Source organism: Anolis sagrei, chromosome Y (assembly GCF_037176765.1).
Source record: "Anolis sagrei isolate rAnoSag1 chromosome Y, rAnoSag1.mat, whole genome shotgun sequence".
NCBI lineage: Eukaryota > Metazoa > Chordata > Lepidosauria > Squamata > Dactyloidae > Anolis > Anolis sagrei.
Window position 1 is genome coordinate 6,256,093 of NC_090035.1, and position 16,451 is coordinate 6,272,543.

Below are 16,451 nucleotides of genomic sequence, written 5' to 3' on the forward strand. Positions count from 1 at the left end.
ATGGACATGAGCACCACACCCCAGAGTCGGACACGACTGGACTTAATGTCAGGGGACAACCTTTACCTTTTAAAGCTCTTCACAGGGCAATCTGATAGCTATTTTTATGTCTGATTTGGGATGATCAATGCTTTTAAAGCTGTCCAAATGAGATCAAATTTAGACTAGGACTGTGGATATGGAGGGTCCATGCCCGGTGAGCATTTACGCTGAAGCCCAGTTCCAGATTAGAGAACACACTCGCCAGGTGAAGACAAGCCACGGAGGTTTATGATCCTGAAAGCAAGAATCCCTTTTAGGAGCAGCTTAAAGAGCTGGGTCTGTTTCGCCTCCCGAAGTGAAGGTTGTAAGGAGACATGCTCACCATGTTTAAATATTTGAAAGGATGTCCTGAGAAAGAGAGAGAAGCCTTGTTTTCTGCTGCCCTGGAGACTGGGACTCAATGACAGGAAAGGAGATTCCACCTGAACATTAGGAGAACTTCCTGACCATCAGAAGAGCTGTTCAGCAGTGGAACTCCCTGCCTCAGGATGATGTGCAAGCTCCTTCTTTGGAGGCTTTCAAAGAGAGGCTGGATGGCCATCTGTCAGGGGTGCTTTGATTGTGCTTTTCCTGCATAGCAGAAGGGGGTTGGACTAGGTGGTCCATGTGGTCTCTTCCAACTCTATGATTCTATGCCTTGGAATCTAATGACAGTACATACTTTGAGTCTTTATTGTGTTCTTTAACCAAAACAGAGATATTTGCAAAGAAGATGCCCCCTCTTATACATAAACTATAATTCAAAAACTTAACATCTATCCATTTGCTTGCTTTACCTCTTTTCAGCTAAAATGAAGTAAATGAAGGCTGATGTTCTATTCACATTGTCCAAAGCATATGAACTTATTACTGGTATATAGGATTTTGTGTATTCAAGTCTTATTGCGTGTGTATATTGTGTATTGTGTATTATTGTGTATTCAAGTCTTATTGAATATTTGTGTATTCAAGTCTTATTTGTGTATTCAAGACTTATTGCGACCCCATGAGTTCCATGGGTTTGTACTGTATTGGTTTTTTATTACAATGGCGTTCCTGAAATTGAAATGACAGTGTCCTCCGTTGTCTTCTTTTGGCCCAAGTCTTTAGTCCTTTGGGGTAGGAACTGAATTCATAATCCTGATTTTCCATATTCACTTTGCAGTCCAATTCACAATATTTACTAATTCCACGTGGCGTGATAGAGAAGGTGCGGTTTCCAATCTTTCTATTCTTGAAGTCCAGCTCTGCGGACCAACTTAAGTTTGATGGGATTTTTTGGTTTCAGGAGGACCTCGCCACACACTTCCAAGGGGATCTGTTTCATTAGGAAAGAAAGAAATAGTGTTAGTGAATAGGTTGAAAACAGCATTGGAGACATTGGAGACAACTTGAAAACTTATGTATCTCCTCTTATTGCTTTAAATTTACTATTAAGGGTGCCTCTATACTGTAGAATTAATGCAGTTTAACACCATGTTATGACGCAATGCTATGGAATCCTCTGAGTAGTAGTTTGGGATGGCACTAGCACTCTTTGACAGAGAAAGTTAAATACCTAATAACAACAATAATTTGTGTGTGTGTGTCAGGAGCGACTTGAGAAACTGTAACTTTTTCCTGGTTGTAATCCCACCAGTTCTTTGTTGCAGGCAGATGTTATTTGTGACAAAAGTTCGAGTGAATCATCTGAGCAACGGTGTTGTGCCTCTGCTTGGAGGCTGTCTGCGTGATCTTCTTGCAGCAGCTGAGGATGGGATCTATTGTTTCATCTGCTTCCTTGCAGAGTCTACACTTGGGATCTGTCGCTGACTTTCAATTCTGGCTTTGAAGGCATTGGTTCTCATGGCTTGCTCTTGGGCTGTAAGAATCAGGCCCTCCTTCATCTCCTTTTTCAAAGTTCCATTTGTGAGCCACAGCCATGTGTTTCCTTTGTCAATTTGGCTCTCAATTTTTCCCAGGAACTGTCCATGGAGAGCCTCCTTATGCCAGTTTTCTCGTCTGCTCCGGATTGTGATTATTATTATTATTATTATTATTATTATTATTATTATTATTATACCTTGCCACCATCTCCTGGAGGAACTCGGGGCAGCTCACAAAGCACTCAAAGATGTCAGGATTATTTAGTTATGTATGTGTGTTTTTCAATGTGTTTCTATGTAATTCAAGATGGATTAAGATGTATTTCAAGATGGATTCTATTCTGCTCTATTGTGTATAAGAAAGCATAGTGCTGAGGCTGTGAAACTGTATTATTATTATTATTATTATTATTATTATTATTAAACTTTATTTGTACCCCGCCAACATCTCCCGAAGGACTCGATGTGGCTTACACAGGCCAAGGCCTCAACACACAATATAACAATACAATCTAAGCAAATCAAAACAATTAAAACAAAATAAAGCAGAAGAACAACAGGCAATAAACAATACATTGTAACCTTGACAGAAATGAGATAACGTATTATCTGGCTGGGAAGAAGAGGGAGGATCTGGTCTCAGCCAGAAGTCAGATAAGCAGATGTTCAGAGACTGTTGTTTGTGCCTAGGAGTTCCTGTCTGTTGCTTGCTGTGAATAGACGTGTATAGATGTACTTAGTAAACTTAGTTTTCTGTTGTGGCTGAAAGCTTGCAGAGTCCTGATTTCAGTGTCTGCTGATCTAGCAATCCTTCCGCTGGCAAAGCTTCAATTCTCTGACAAAAGATGCAAACATGCAATATACAAAAAGCGCAAAGACAACACAAAGCAACAACAACCAACATAGACATCACAACCCTTCCCCCCAATCAAGATCAATAAAATGCAACAATAGCTGCAGAATACAAAACTGCAATCAATATCAGTCTCATAAAGTGCACGGTGAAAATCTCTACGTCCTCTTTGATATAGAGGTATCCAAATTTTTGTTTTCTACTTATTTTATTTAACAGCGTATAGGCAAGCAAATCTGCATGACAGTTTGCCTTATTACTTCTTTAAGCATAATCCCTGCTTACTTGGGTCTCTTTGCAGGGTCGGAAGGTATATTTTTGCAGGAGGATCACGACAGCCACTTTTAGGACCAGCAGAGCAAAGCGCATCCCGATGCAGTTCCTGGGACCTGCTCCGAAAGGCAGGTAGACGTATGGGTTTTGGGTTTCCTTGTTCTCTTTGCTGAACCTGTTTGCACAGCAACGGAGAGAAAGGCGTGAATGAAGCATCTCTTCCAGAAGATGCTGGGAGGCAGAAAGGAAGAAACACCTTTGATCCTTCGCTGCGGGAGGAGACTGGCGAACCCAGCTGGTGCTTGTGGCCCCTGGCAAGGCATGCTTTGATCCTTCTCTAATGGGGACTTGCCTGAGTCAAGGAGGCACACAAGAGTCATTAGTTGCGGAAGGAATTGATTTGGGTCGAATGAATGATCTGAGGCCAGACCCAAAGGGTATGTTCTTTAGAGAAATAAATATAGCTGGAAATCACAAGCACAGCCCAAGGTGGAATGATTAACCAACATCATTCTTCTGGGAGATAAAGGTTTGAGTGTTGGATCATGGCTTTGGAAACCAGGAGTTGGCTCCTCGCTCAACCAAGGAAACCTGCTGAGCAAAGTCACTCTCTCTCAGCCCTGGAAAACTCTATGTTAGGTATGTCTCACCTCACTGCCATAGATGCAGGCGAAATGTCAGGAGAGAATGCCTCTAGAACATGACCATATAGCCCAAAAAACCCTACAACAACCCAGTGATTCCAGCCATGAAAGCCTTCGACAACATATGTCTTAAGGTTGCCATACGTCAGAAATAACTTGAGGGTGCATAGCAATAATAGCTTACCCTTTCCCTTTCAAAAAGAAAACAAGAGAAAATAATCTTAATGCTTCCTTAGTATAACACAAGTTTCTGAAACACTGCCGGAGTTTAAATGTGATAGATCAGCGTTTCTCAGTCTGGGGGTCAGGGCCCCGGGGGAGGGTCATGGAGGTGTCAGAAAGGTCATCAAAGACCATCAGAAAACACAGTATTTTCTGTTGGTCATGGGGGTTCTGTGTGGGAAGTTTGTCCCAATGCTATCATTGGTGGGGTACAGAATGCTCTATGATTGTAGGTGAACTATAAATCCCAGCAACTACAACTCCCAAATGTCGAAGTTTATTTTCCCCAAACTCCACCAGTGTTCACATTTGGGCATATTGGGTATTTGTGCCAGATTTGGTCCAGATCTATCATTGTTTGAGGCCATAGTGCTCTCTGGATGAAGGTGAACTACATCTCCAAAACTCAAGGTCAATGCCCACCAACCCCTTCCAATATTTTCTGTTGGTCATGGGAGTTCTGTGTGCCAAGTCTGGTTCAATTCCATCATTGGTGAAGTTCAAAGTGCTCTTTCATTGTAGGTGAACTAGAAATCCCAGCAACTTCAACTCCCAAATGACAAAATCAATCCCCCCAACTCCATCACTATTCAGATTTGGGTGTGTTGGGTATTTGTGCCAAATTTCATCCAAATTCCATTTTACCATCAAACATTCTATCAGATAGACGTGTGAAAGAGACTTGGCTCTAAAACCCTTAATTAAGTTACCTCTCATCACCAATTCTAAGGTTTTTATTCTTGGGACTCATGCTTCATGCCCAGATCGCCCTGGACAATGTTGAGGAGACCCAAGCGCCTTCAAACCGCTCCTTTGGCATCAAAAGGAAGACTCTGTGCCTTCAACATAGGCCATTGGTCTGGGGGTTGTGTTTGTTTCGGCCTTCACAGCCATTGAGAAAAGAGGGAACAGGAAAAGCTTCTTAGCTGCGAAATCTCCTTGGACCCAAGACAACCAGAGACTCAAAGGGATAACTCTTTGTGAACAATAAAACCTATTTTGAGTTATCTACAGTGTTTTGGTTCTTGGGGGTTCCAGTTCTTTAAAGGAAGGCATGAAGCAATCCCCTGGGGAAAAGATTGCTCTTCTATGTCTCTTTTACTAAGAGTTATAGCCCCCAGGCGTGACGGCATAATCCTGCATATCAGATATTTACATGACAATTCATAACAGTAGCAAAATTACAGTTATGAAGTAGCAAGGGAAATAATTTTATGGTTGTGGGTCCCCACAATGAGGAACTGTATTAAAGGTTCCTGGCATTAGGAAGGCTGAGAACCACTCGTGATAGATGCATGATACATGGGACATTCGTAGGGAGACCAAGGTGCTTGTCTATAAAGCTATTGTCCTCCCAACCCTGCTATATGCCTGTGAGACGTGGACTGTCTACAGTCGTCACATGCAACTCCTGGAACGTTTCCATCAGCGCTGCCTCTGGAAAATCCTGCAAATCTCCTGGGAAGACAGGCGGACAAACGTCAGTGTGCTGGAAGAAGCAAAGACCACCAGCATTGAAGCGATGGCCCTCCAACATCAACTCCGCTGGGCCGGCCACGTTGTCCGGATGCCTGACCACCGTCTCCCAAAGCAGCTGCTCTACTCCGAACTTAAGAACGGAAAACGGAACGTTGGTGGACAGGAAAAGAGATTTAAAGATGGGCTCAAAGCCAACCTTAAAAACTCTGGCATAGACACTGAGAACTGGGAAGCCCTGGCCCTTGAGCGCTCCAGCTGGAGGTCAGCTGTGACCAGCAGTGCTGCAGAATTTGAGGAGGAACGAGTGGAGGGTGAAAGAGAGAAACGTGCCAGGAGGAAGGCGCGTCAAGCCAACCCCGACCGGGACCGCCTTCCACCTGGAAACCAATGCCCTCACTGCGGAAGAAGATGCAGAGCAAGAATAGGGCTCCACAGCCACATACGGACCCACAAGGAAATCCATAATGGAAGACCATCTTACTCGTCCAACAAGGGATCGCCTAAGTAAGTAAGTAAGTAAGTAAGTACATGGAATGATAGATCGATAGATCAATGAACAATGAGATAGGAGAGAATGACAAACACAAGGGAGGGCATCCCAATATGATCAAGAAAGAGTTTGGCTTCAAGACCATCAATGGTCAGGTGTAATCAAAACAAAAGGAAGTGGGAAGTCTCAATATTTCCAGAGACATTTTTCCTTCCTTTCATAAACCTGCTGCCTCTCTCTCTTTTTTCCATGATGGCTGATCATTGGCTACTCAGCTTCTTCTGGCAACCTACCTCTCTGGTCTGAATTCTTCTGGTTCTGGCCAATATTCTGGATCACGATGCAGGGCAAAAGTGGGGATCACAATGACGGTTCCTTTCGGGATAGTCACCCCATTGATTTCCACCGTGTCTTTGCATTCTCTTTCAACCCGACCTCCGACGGGGTAGAGCCGGAGGGTTTCATTGACCACCATGTCAAGATACTCCATCTGATGGAACGCATCGTAGGTGGGAGTCGCCTAGGAATTAGAAAAAGCACCAAATACATAGAAATATTATCATAGAACATCTAGATCCTGATATGTGTTGGAACCCTGTGTTCTCAACACAGAGAAACTACATCCTATCTATAAATGTGCCTGTATGCTGGATTAATACAAGATGTTTATGAGTAAATAAGGTATGTTACTTTTAAAAGAAGACTTTGTTGAAGCCCCCCCCCCCCCCGAGTCCCCCCCTCTGGGTGAGAAGATCAGGATACAAATATGCAAAATAAATAAATAGTTAATTTTGTTCCTGAGTGTATATTTTAAACTAAGAAGTTTAATTCTTTTCAATTCTGGCTTGGCTAGCATTTGTTTTTAAGTACAGGCCAAGGTCTTTAAGCACTGCACCCAGTGTGCCGATCACCACCGGGCCCACTTTACTAGCTTATTATTATTATTATTATTATTATTATTGAATTCTTACCCTCTGGTAGATAGTACAGGGTGACAAAGACAAGGACAAACAGACTGAGTGATAGCTTCTATCCTAGAGCTGTAACTATATTGAACTCCATACTTTCGCATTGACGTGGCACTGGGAGCTGTGTGATGGTGGTTGAGGTGTGGAGAGATGGGTGTGTTGTTTTGTGGTGTGTGCTGGGGAAAGAATTTAATTTCATTGTGCAATAGCACAATGACAATAAACGTATTCAATTCAATTCAAACGCCCAAGAGATATCACCACCCTGCTTTCAAAATTACCTCCCTAGCCACGAGGACTAGATACTAGGCTTGGGTAACAATTTGGTTCTAAACTTGTTTCGTTTGTAGGGGGCGATGGTGTTTCGGGTTTTTTTTTTTGGACTTCCGAAATTGTCCTTTTCAAAATTTCGAAATTTACGAAATTTTGTAAATTTCGAATTGATTCGTTAATGGTGGACGCGATTGCGCAATATGCTAAAAAACCTCCAAATGGGACAGGGGGAACTTCTGAAGCTTCCTTCTCCCTCTGTTGTTGACTGTTGGTGTGATAAAACAAACAACAACTATATTATATTATATTATTATAATATTATTATATTATATTATATTGTTGTATATTATATTATTATATATTATATTATTATAATATTATTATATTATATATATTATATTATATATTATTATGTTATTATATTATATTATATATTATTATATTAAATATTATTATATTATATTATTATAATATTATTATATTATATTATTGTATATTATATTATTATAATATATTGTATTATATATTATATATTATTATATTATATTATGAAAATAATTACGAAATAATTACGAAAATTGGAAAAATTGTTTCGATTCTTAATTACTCCTCACACTATTCCTGCATGGCTCAATATTGGATCGTAAGTGAATTTAAATACGAATTAATAACGAATTACGAAATTAACGAACGAAACTGCCCAAGCCTACTAGATACATTTTTCAGAAATCCACTTGAAAAACTTCCATACATCACAGACCACTGGATTCATGTTTGGTCCATGGAGACTTTTACCTGGTTGGGAAGGGTGGCATCAATCTCCTCCTGAAGTTTCTGCTGGACATCAGGGTTGGTGGCCAGGAGGTAAGACAGGAAGCTAAGGGCAGTGCTGGTAGTTTCGTAACCGGCAAAAATAAAGACTATGGCCTGTGTCAAAATCTCTTTGTCAGTTAGAGCTGGAAATAGACGAGGAAGGAAAACACAACAGTAAATCAGGTCTGCGGAGAAGCAGCCAGTAATAATCAGGGTGGGATTAACTGTAACACTGTGTATACTGCAAGTATAAATCTCAAAATCACTTTTGGCCCACGCTGCGGTGAAATTCATCTTTGGGATGAGAGTGCCTTTAAAAGGTCTTTTTCGATGACAAAGAGCAGCCCACTGATTTCCAGCCGAAGGGAGAGAGAAAACATCTGAAACTGGGGCCCGGCAATGGAGTTGTTTTTCAGATTTTTTTTTGAGAATGTGGCAAAGCTACACCAGATCTTGAAAATGTCACATTTTCTTGAACTACAACTCCATTGTTTAGCTGGCATGGCTACCCACTGACCTAGGGGATTCTGGTGATTTGGGAGAGATAGCCAATACTCCAGAGGACAGGAGCAGGATTCAAAACGATCTTGACAGATTAGAGAGATGGGCCAAAATTAACAAAATGAAGTTCAACAGTGACAAATGCAAGATACTCCACTTTGGCAGGAAAAACGAAATGCAAAGCTACAGAATGGGGGATGCCTGGCTCGAGAGCAGTATGTGTGAAAAAGATCTTGGAGTCCTCGTGGACAACAAGTTAAACATGAGCCAACAATGTGATGTGGCGGCAAAAAAAGCCAATGGGATTTTGGCCTGCATCAATAGGAGCATAGTGTCTAGATCTAGGGAAGTAATGCTACCTCTCTATTCTGCTTTGGTTAGACCACACCTGGAATATTGTGTCCAATTCTGGGCACCACAATTCAAGAGAGATATTGACAAGCTGGAATGTGTCCAGAGGAGAGCGACTAAAATGATAAAAGGTCTGGAGAACAAGCCCTATGAGGAGCGGCTTAAGGAGCTGGGCATGTTTAGCCTGAAGAAGAGAAGGCTGAGAGGAGATATGATAGCCATGTATAAATATGTGAGAGGAAGCCACAGAGAGGAGGGAGCAAGCTTGTTTTCTGCTTCCTTGGGGACTAGGACGCAATGGAACAATGGCTTCAAACTACAAGAGAGGAGATTCCATCTGAACATGAGGAAGAACTTCCTGACTGTGAGAGCCGTTCAGCAGTGGAACTCTCTGCCCCGGAGTGTGGTGGAGGCTCCCTCTTTGGAAGCTTTTAAAGAGAGGCTGGATGGCCATCTGTCAGGGGTGATTTGAATACAATATTCCTGCTTCTTGGCAGGGGGTTGGACTGGATGGCCCATGAGGTCTCTTCCAACTCTTTGATTCTAGGATTCTATGATTTCAGTATGCAAAGTACCATGGGGACAGGAAAATGTGGATAATACCGATCCCAATTAGATTGCATGACTGTTATTTACAGCATTTATATTCCCCACTTCTCACCCTGAAGGGGACTCAGGGCGGATCACAGACTATTTATTTATTTATTTATTTATTATTTGAACGTATATGCCGCCACTCCCCTGGGGCTCGGAGCGGCTTACAAGAATGGCTAAAATCTAACACAATTTCAAAACAATTTAAAACAATTTAAAAACAGCAATATCAAACATTAAAAGCCTGTCGAAACAGATATGTCTTATATGCCCTGTGGAAAGCTGATAAATCCCGCAAGGCACGGACTTCAGGTGGCAAAGTATTCCAGAGTGATGGTGCCACTGCTGTGAAGGCTCTGCGCCTGGTTGCTGTTAGACGCAAGGTTTTGACACTGGGAATTTCCAGTAGATCTTAGTCCTCAGAATGGAGGGATCTCTGGGGTTGGTAGGGGGTGAGGCGGTCCCTCAGGTACATCGGCCCCAGACCATGCAAGGCCTTAAAGGTGAGCACCATCACTTTGAAAGTGATCCGGTGCTGAACTGGTAACCAATGCAGCTGTAGTAAGATTGGGGTTATGTGGCATCTCATCGGAATTCCCGCAAGAAGCCGAGCAGCTGCATTTTGTACCAACTTGAGCTTCCGGATCACCGACAGAGGAAGGCCAATGTAGAGGGTGTTACAGTAGTCCAGTCTTGAGATGACCGTAGCCTGGACCGTAGCTAGGTCGTCCCTGGACAGGGAGGGGGCCAGTCGTCTAGCTTGCCGCAGGTGAAAAAAGGCAGTTCTGCTCACGGCGGAGACCTGGGCCTCCATCGTCAGCAGAGGGTCCAAAAGGACTCCCAGACTCTTGACCAACGATGATGGGCGTAGTGCCTCGCCATCCAGGGTAGGCAGCTGGATATCTCCACTGCCCGGTCGACCCAGCCATAGGATCTCCATCTTTGCTGGATTCACCCTCAACCTGCTGGCACGCAGACATCCAGTCACAGCCTCGAGGCACTGATGGAAACAATCGGGTACAGGATCCGGTCGTCCTTCCATCTTCAGCACCAGCTGAGTGTCATCGGCATACTGATAACACTCAAGCCCAAAACCTCGAACCAGCTGAGCAAGTGGTCGCATATAGATGTTAAACAACAGAGGGGAGAGAATGGCCCCCTGAGGAACCCCACAAGATAGAGGGGATCTCTCGGAAACTAGGCCTCCCGTCTCCACTCGCTGTCCACGGTAAAGTAAGGTAAGGTAAAGGTTTTCCCCTGACATTAAGTCCAGTCGTGTCCGACTCTGGGGTGTGGTGCTCATCCCAATTTCCAAGCCTAAGAGCCGGCATTGTCTGTAGACACCTCCAAGGTCATGTGGACTGCATGAAGCGGCGTTACCTTCCTGCTGGAGCGGTACCTATTGATCTACTCACATTTGCATGTTTTTGAACTGCTAGGTTGGCAGGAGCTGGGGCAAATAGCAGAAACTCACACCGCTCTCCGGATTCGAACCTGCAACCTTTTGGTCTACAAGCTCAGCAGCTCAGCACTTGAACCCACTGTGCCACCGAGGGCCATATCACAGAACATATACACGGCAAATTTGATGCCTTAAAACAGACAGGACAGACAACAGATAGAGGTATATGTCAGCGTTTTCCCCAACTTCGGTGTCTTGGAGGTCATGCTCGATTCCAGCCACAGGGGGTGCTGTTGCTCCCATCCTCTATGACAAAGAGCCCTTGATCACAGACTTCCCTTTTTCTTTGATCACCAGCATTTTCTGGTATTTCCTTTTATGGTGCTGTAAAATATCTCCCCTCTTAAGCGGTGCCTAATATCTCCACTCACAGCTGTTTTCAAACTGCTTAGGTGGACAGTAAGCTGGGCTGAAGGTTGGGTGCTCACCTCAACCCGGGCTTTGAACTGCCAGCCTTTCAATTACTGTGATCTATTGCTGCAGGTGATTAACCCCTGCTAGGCATTACCATAGAGGGTCTATAATATCTCTAGAGAAGTATTATCCCCTAAAAATTTACTTGGTCCTCCAGGGCAACCTCTGGTGAAAGCAAACCATAAAATCACATGGAGAACCTACACAAACGCCAGGCAGGACATATTTTGACAGATTCACATAGAATCATAGAATCAAAGAGCTGGAAGAGACCTCATGGGCCATCCAGTCCAACCCCATTCTGCCAAGAAGCAGGAATATTGCATTCAAATCACCCCTGACAGATGGCCATCCAGCCTCTGTTTAAAAGCTTCCAAAGAAGGAGCCTCCACCACACTCCGGGGCAGAGAGTTCCACTGCTGAGCGGCTCTCACAGTCAGAAAGTTCTTCCTCATGCTCAAATGGAATCTCCTCTCTTGTAGTTTGAAGCCATTGTTCCTCGTCCTAGTCTCCAGGGAAGCAGAAAACAAGCTTGCTCCCTCCTCCCTGTGGCTTCCTCTCACACATCACATACATAGCTATCATATCTCCTCTCAGCCTTCTCTTCTTCAGGCTAAACATGCCCAGCTCCTTAAGCTGCTCCTCATAGGGCTTGTTCTCCAGACCCTTGATTGTTTTAGTCGCCCTCCTCTGGACACATTCCAGCTTGTCAATATCTCTCTTGAATTCTGGTACCCAGAATTGGACACAATATTCCAGGTCTGGTCTAACCAAAGCAGACAGGTGAAACCACACTCTACTGTCCTGGTATTTACCTTTGTACATATTTGTTTCTTCAGGAACGCTGCCTGAAATTTGGGAGTCCACCATTAGTTGCAAGAAGTCAACCCTGTTCTGCAATGGAAAAATGTCACATAGGATGATAATAGGTAGAGGATAATGGCAAAATGTAGGCTCCATTCATCCCAAGGAATGCTACAGACCAATCTCCCTGTTGTGCCACCTCTACAAAGTTCTGGAGATACTTATTTTGCATAGAATTATGGAAAATATAGACCCCTGTCTGATCCCACAGCAAGCTGGCTTCAGAAAAGGCAAAAGCTGCACATCGCAAGTGCTGAACCTGACTCAGCACATAGAAGATGGCTTTGAAAGGCAGCAGATCACAGGAGCTGTCTTCATAGACTTGTCAGCAGCCTATGATACTGTGAACCACCACCTCCTCCTGAGAAAAATGTATAATATCACAAAGGACGACCACCTCACCCGCCTCAGAGGAAACCTGCTACAAAACAGGAGCTTCTTTGTTGAGTTCCAGGGCCAGAGAAGCAGATGGCGGAAACAGAAGAACGGCCTGCCTCAGGGGAGCGTGCTTGCTCCATCCATGTTCAACATCTACACAAATGACCAGCCACTGCCAGAAGGGACAGAGAGTTTCATCTATGCTGACGATCGTGCCATCACCACTCAAGCAGGGAGCTTTGAGATGGTTGAAAAGAAGCTCTCCGAAGCTCTAGGTGCTCTTACTGCCTATTACAGGGAAAACCAACTGATCCCTAATCCATCTAAAACACAGACATGCGCCTTTCACCTTAAGGACAAGCATCCCGAGCTCTGAGGGTTACCTGGGAAGGGATCCCACTGGAGTATTGCAACACACCCAAATACCTGGGAGTCACTCTGGACTGTGCTCTGACCTACAAGAAGCACTGCCTGAACGTCAAGCAAAAAGTGGGCGCTAGAAACAACATCATACGAAAGCTGACTGGCACAACCTGGGGATCACAACCAGACACAGTGAAGACCTCTGCCCTTGCGCTATGCTACTCTCTTAATGAGACATGCCGCATTATCACGGGGTGTCTGCGCCCTACACCACTGGAGAAATTACACTGCCTAGCCGGTATTGCACCACCTGACATCCGCCGGGAAGTAGCAGCCAATAGTGAAAGGACCAAGGCAGAGACATCTCCAGCTCATCCCCTGTTTGGGTATCAGCCAGCACGCCAATGACTTAAATCAAGACATAGTTTTCTTAGATCTACAGAGACACTCGCTGGAACACCCCAGCAAGTGAGAGTCCAAAAGTGGCAGGCCCAAACCCAGCACCTCAATTCATGGGTGATACCAGATGAGAGACTCCCCCCTGGGCACACAGAGGACTGGGCGACTTGGAAGGTGCTGAACAGACTGCGCTCTGGCACCACGAGATGCAGAGCCAATCTTAAGAAATGGGGCTACAGGGTGGAATCCTCGACATGCGAGTGTGGAGAAGAGCAAACCACTGACCACCTGCTGCGATGCAACCTGAGCCCTGCCACATGCACAATGGAGGACCTTCTTGTGGCAACACCAGAGGCACTCCAAGTGGCCAGATACTGGTCAAAGGACATTTAACCAACTACCAAGTTTGCAAAATCTGTGTGTGTTTTTTTCCCTTTTTTCTTTTTAATCTGTGTGTTTGTTTTGTTCTGTTAGAATTGTAACACAATGGTATGGTTGCTGATGACACGATAAATAAATATCCCAAGGAAGTGTCCCAGAATTGCTACAGGGGACCTATGGTGGTCCTCTGATCTCCAGAGCAAGGGGAAGAAAGCTCAGTGTGAGAGCACCACCTTGAAAGTATCTATTTTGCCACCTATGTTTGTCATGGCGCGTGTGCTTTGAATTTCATACATTGTGCAACTGTGGATGTTGCTAAAGCTGCTGTGCTAAGTGACACTACCAGCATCTGCCCCTCATGTGAGTGACACCTCGAGTGGTTGTCCATAGATCTCCGGTTATGACTTTGGAACGGTCGTGTCCCGTCCACCCTGCACCCACAGAACCAAAAGAGACCCCAGAAACGAGTCTAACTCACCTTGTGATCATTCTTTTGCCGGTCCTTCTTGACTTTTTTGAGAACGTCTATGAAGAAGGTTGTGAACGACGATGGTGCCACCATGTTGAAGTTTAGTCTCTCTAAAAGTGGCCTGAGGAATGGGAAAATAACTGGGAAAGGAGATGAAAAGGGTCCTTTGGGAGATGCCATAAAACTGTGATACAGTAACTCAGGGGCATTTCATACTACGCAGTTATTCCACTTTGACAACCATCTGTTTTACAAAATCTTGGAGTTCATCATCTGAGGAGCTCTCAACTTCAAGCCAGTTACAGTGCTCACAATGTAGACACAACATAAAACATTAGAAACATTTCACACACTTTTTCCTGCTGTAATATCAGCCTATTAATTCAACTTTTACTTCAGCTGCAACTGTGCATGTTGGACAAACAGCATTGTGCCACCCAACATCTCATAAATGAAAACTAGGGGACTTATCTCCAAGCAGAGTGTGACCAAGCTGGCAAAAGGTATTAGTGAGGAAGAACACACGTTAGAAGAGGCTGAAGCAGTCGGTTTTTGCCCGAGTCTATTGGGAATGGCAAGATTCTGCCCCTCTTCTCTGGCTTAGTTGAGCACATTCTGATTTTACACTTTGAAGTTAGATTGTGGCAGCCAAAAAAGACAGCAGAGGACAAAGGGGTCCAATGGGAGGAGGAAAAATATAAATTTCTTCAAGTTGAAAAAGTAGGGGAAGAGACAATTAATCAGGGTGGTCTCTGCAAATTTGGGCTATCAGAGAATATGGAGCCCATATTCCTTCATCCCTCACCACTCACAGTAAAACGAACAGAGACCAAAATTTTGAATAAGTACTACAAACTGTATAGTGTCTGCCCTGGTACTTCAAATCTCTCAAAGAAGTAGGAAAAGGAGATGAAAGAGGGGAAAGAGAGGAGAAGAAGGAGATGAAATGAAAAGGGCATGGAGGAGGACATGATGGAGATAGAGATGGAGGCGATGGAAATGATGGAGGTGGAGATGGAAATAGAGATGGAAATGGAGAAGGTGGAGATGATGGAAATGATGGAGATGGAGACAGAGATGGAGATGGAGATGGAGATGATGGAGATGGAAATTATGGAGATGGGGATGGAGATGGAAATTGAGAAGATAGAGATGATGGAGATGGAGACAAAGACAGAGACAGTGATGGAGATGGAGATGATGGAGATGGAGACATGGATGGAGATGGGGATGGAGATGGAAATGGAGAAGATGGAGATGATGGAAATGGAGACAAAGACAGAGGCAGTGATGGAGATGGAGATGGAGAAGTGGATGGAGATGGAGATGATGGAGATGGAAATTATGGAGATGGGGATGGAGATGGAAATGGAGAAGATGGAGATGGAGACAAAGACAGTGATGGAGATGGAGATGATGGAGATGGAGACGTGGATGGAGATGGAGATGATGGAAATTATGGAGATGGGGATGGAGATTATGCAGATGATGGAGACAATGAACATTATGAAGACAGAGATGGAGATGGGGGTGGAGATGACGGAGATAGAGAAAGAAACAATGGAGATGATGGAAATGGAGGTGGAGGTGGAGATGGAGAGGAAAGTAGAAAATGGATGAGGGGAAGAAGAAGTAGAGGACAGAAGAAGTAGAAGGAAGGAAGGAAGGAAGGAAGGAAGGAAGGAAGGAAGGAAGGACGGAAGGAAGGTCAAAATACAGAGGCCTCCTACCAACGAGAAGTATCACCGGATCAAAAGTGTCAAACTTCAAAAATGTTTTAATATGCTTGACAAAAGGATCATTGGGGTTGTTAATGGAGTCCACGTTGATGCTGAATGAGGTGCTGGTGGTCACATCCATACTGTAGCCTCCAAAGAAGCTGGGAAAGAGAAGAAGAAAAGACAAATTCATCTAAATGTGACAGGATACCATGGCATGCAGGGATCTTCTCAAGACACCCTTCCACAACAAGAAGTACTGTATGTCTCAGTTCCTCCTAACACAATCAACTTGGGCTTCTTCTACACTGCTCTATATCCCAGGATCTGATCTCAGACTTTCTGCTTATCACAGATTATATGGCAGCAGAGGCGGCCCTAGGTAATTTTCAACGGTAAGCAAACAGTATTTTGCCCCCCCCCCCCAACCAATCATTGATATATATTTTCTGTTTGTCGTGGGAGTTCGGTGTGCCATATTTGGTTCAATTCCATCATTGGTGGAGTTCAGAATGCTCTTTGATTGTAGGTGAACTATACATCCCAGTAACTACACTTGCCACATTTGCTCCCTTGCCTGGCCCGCTTTGGGTCCGGAGGCATGCCTGAAGACCCCGGCGTGTGCACCAAAAGTTACCTCTTTCCTGACTTTCTCC

General features: G+C 44.2%; 1 protein-coding gene across 1 annotated transcript in view; it reads right to left on the minus strand.

Moving 5' to 3' along the window:
* Positions 1-1,041: 1,041 nt before the first annotated feature.
* LOC132782169 (cytochrome P450 3A9-like) overlaps positions 1,042-16,451 on the minus strand; it is a 32,384-nt gene continuing 16,974 nt past the window's right edge. The window contains exons 7-13 of the mRNA XM_067462046.1: positions 15,808-15,956; positions 14,087-14,217; positions 12,039-12,117; positions 7,884-8,044; positions 6,141-6,367; positions 3,025-3,187; positions 1,042-1,339 (exon numbers count right to left, since the gene is read on the minus strand). Of these exons, the coding sequence (XP_067318147.1) occupies positions 1,250-1,339; positions 3,025-3,187; positions 6,141-6,367; positions 7,884-8,044; positions 12,039-12,117; positions 14,087-14,217; positions 15,808-15,956 (1,000 nt within the window). The 3' untranslated portion in view covers positions 1,042-1,249. The remainder of the gene's footprint in view (positions 1,340-3,024; positions 3,188-6,140; positions 6,368-7,883; positions 8,045-12,038; positions 12,118-14,086; positions 14,218-15,807; positions 15,957-16,451) is intronic.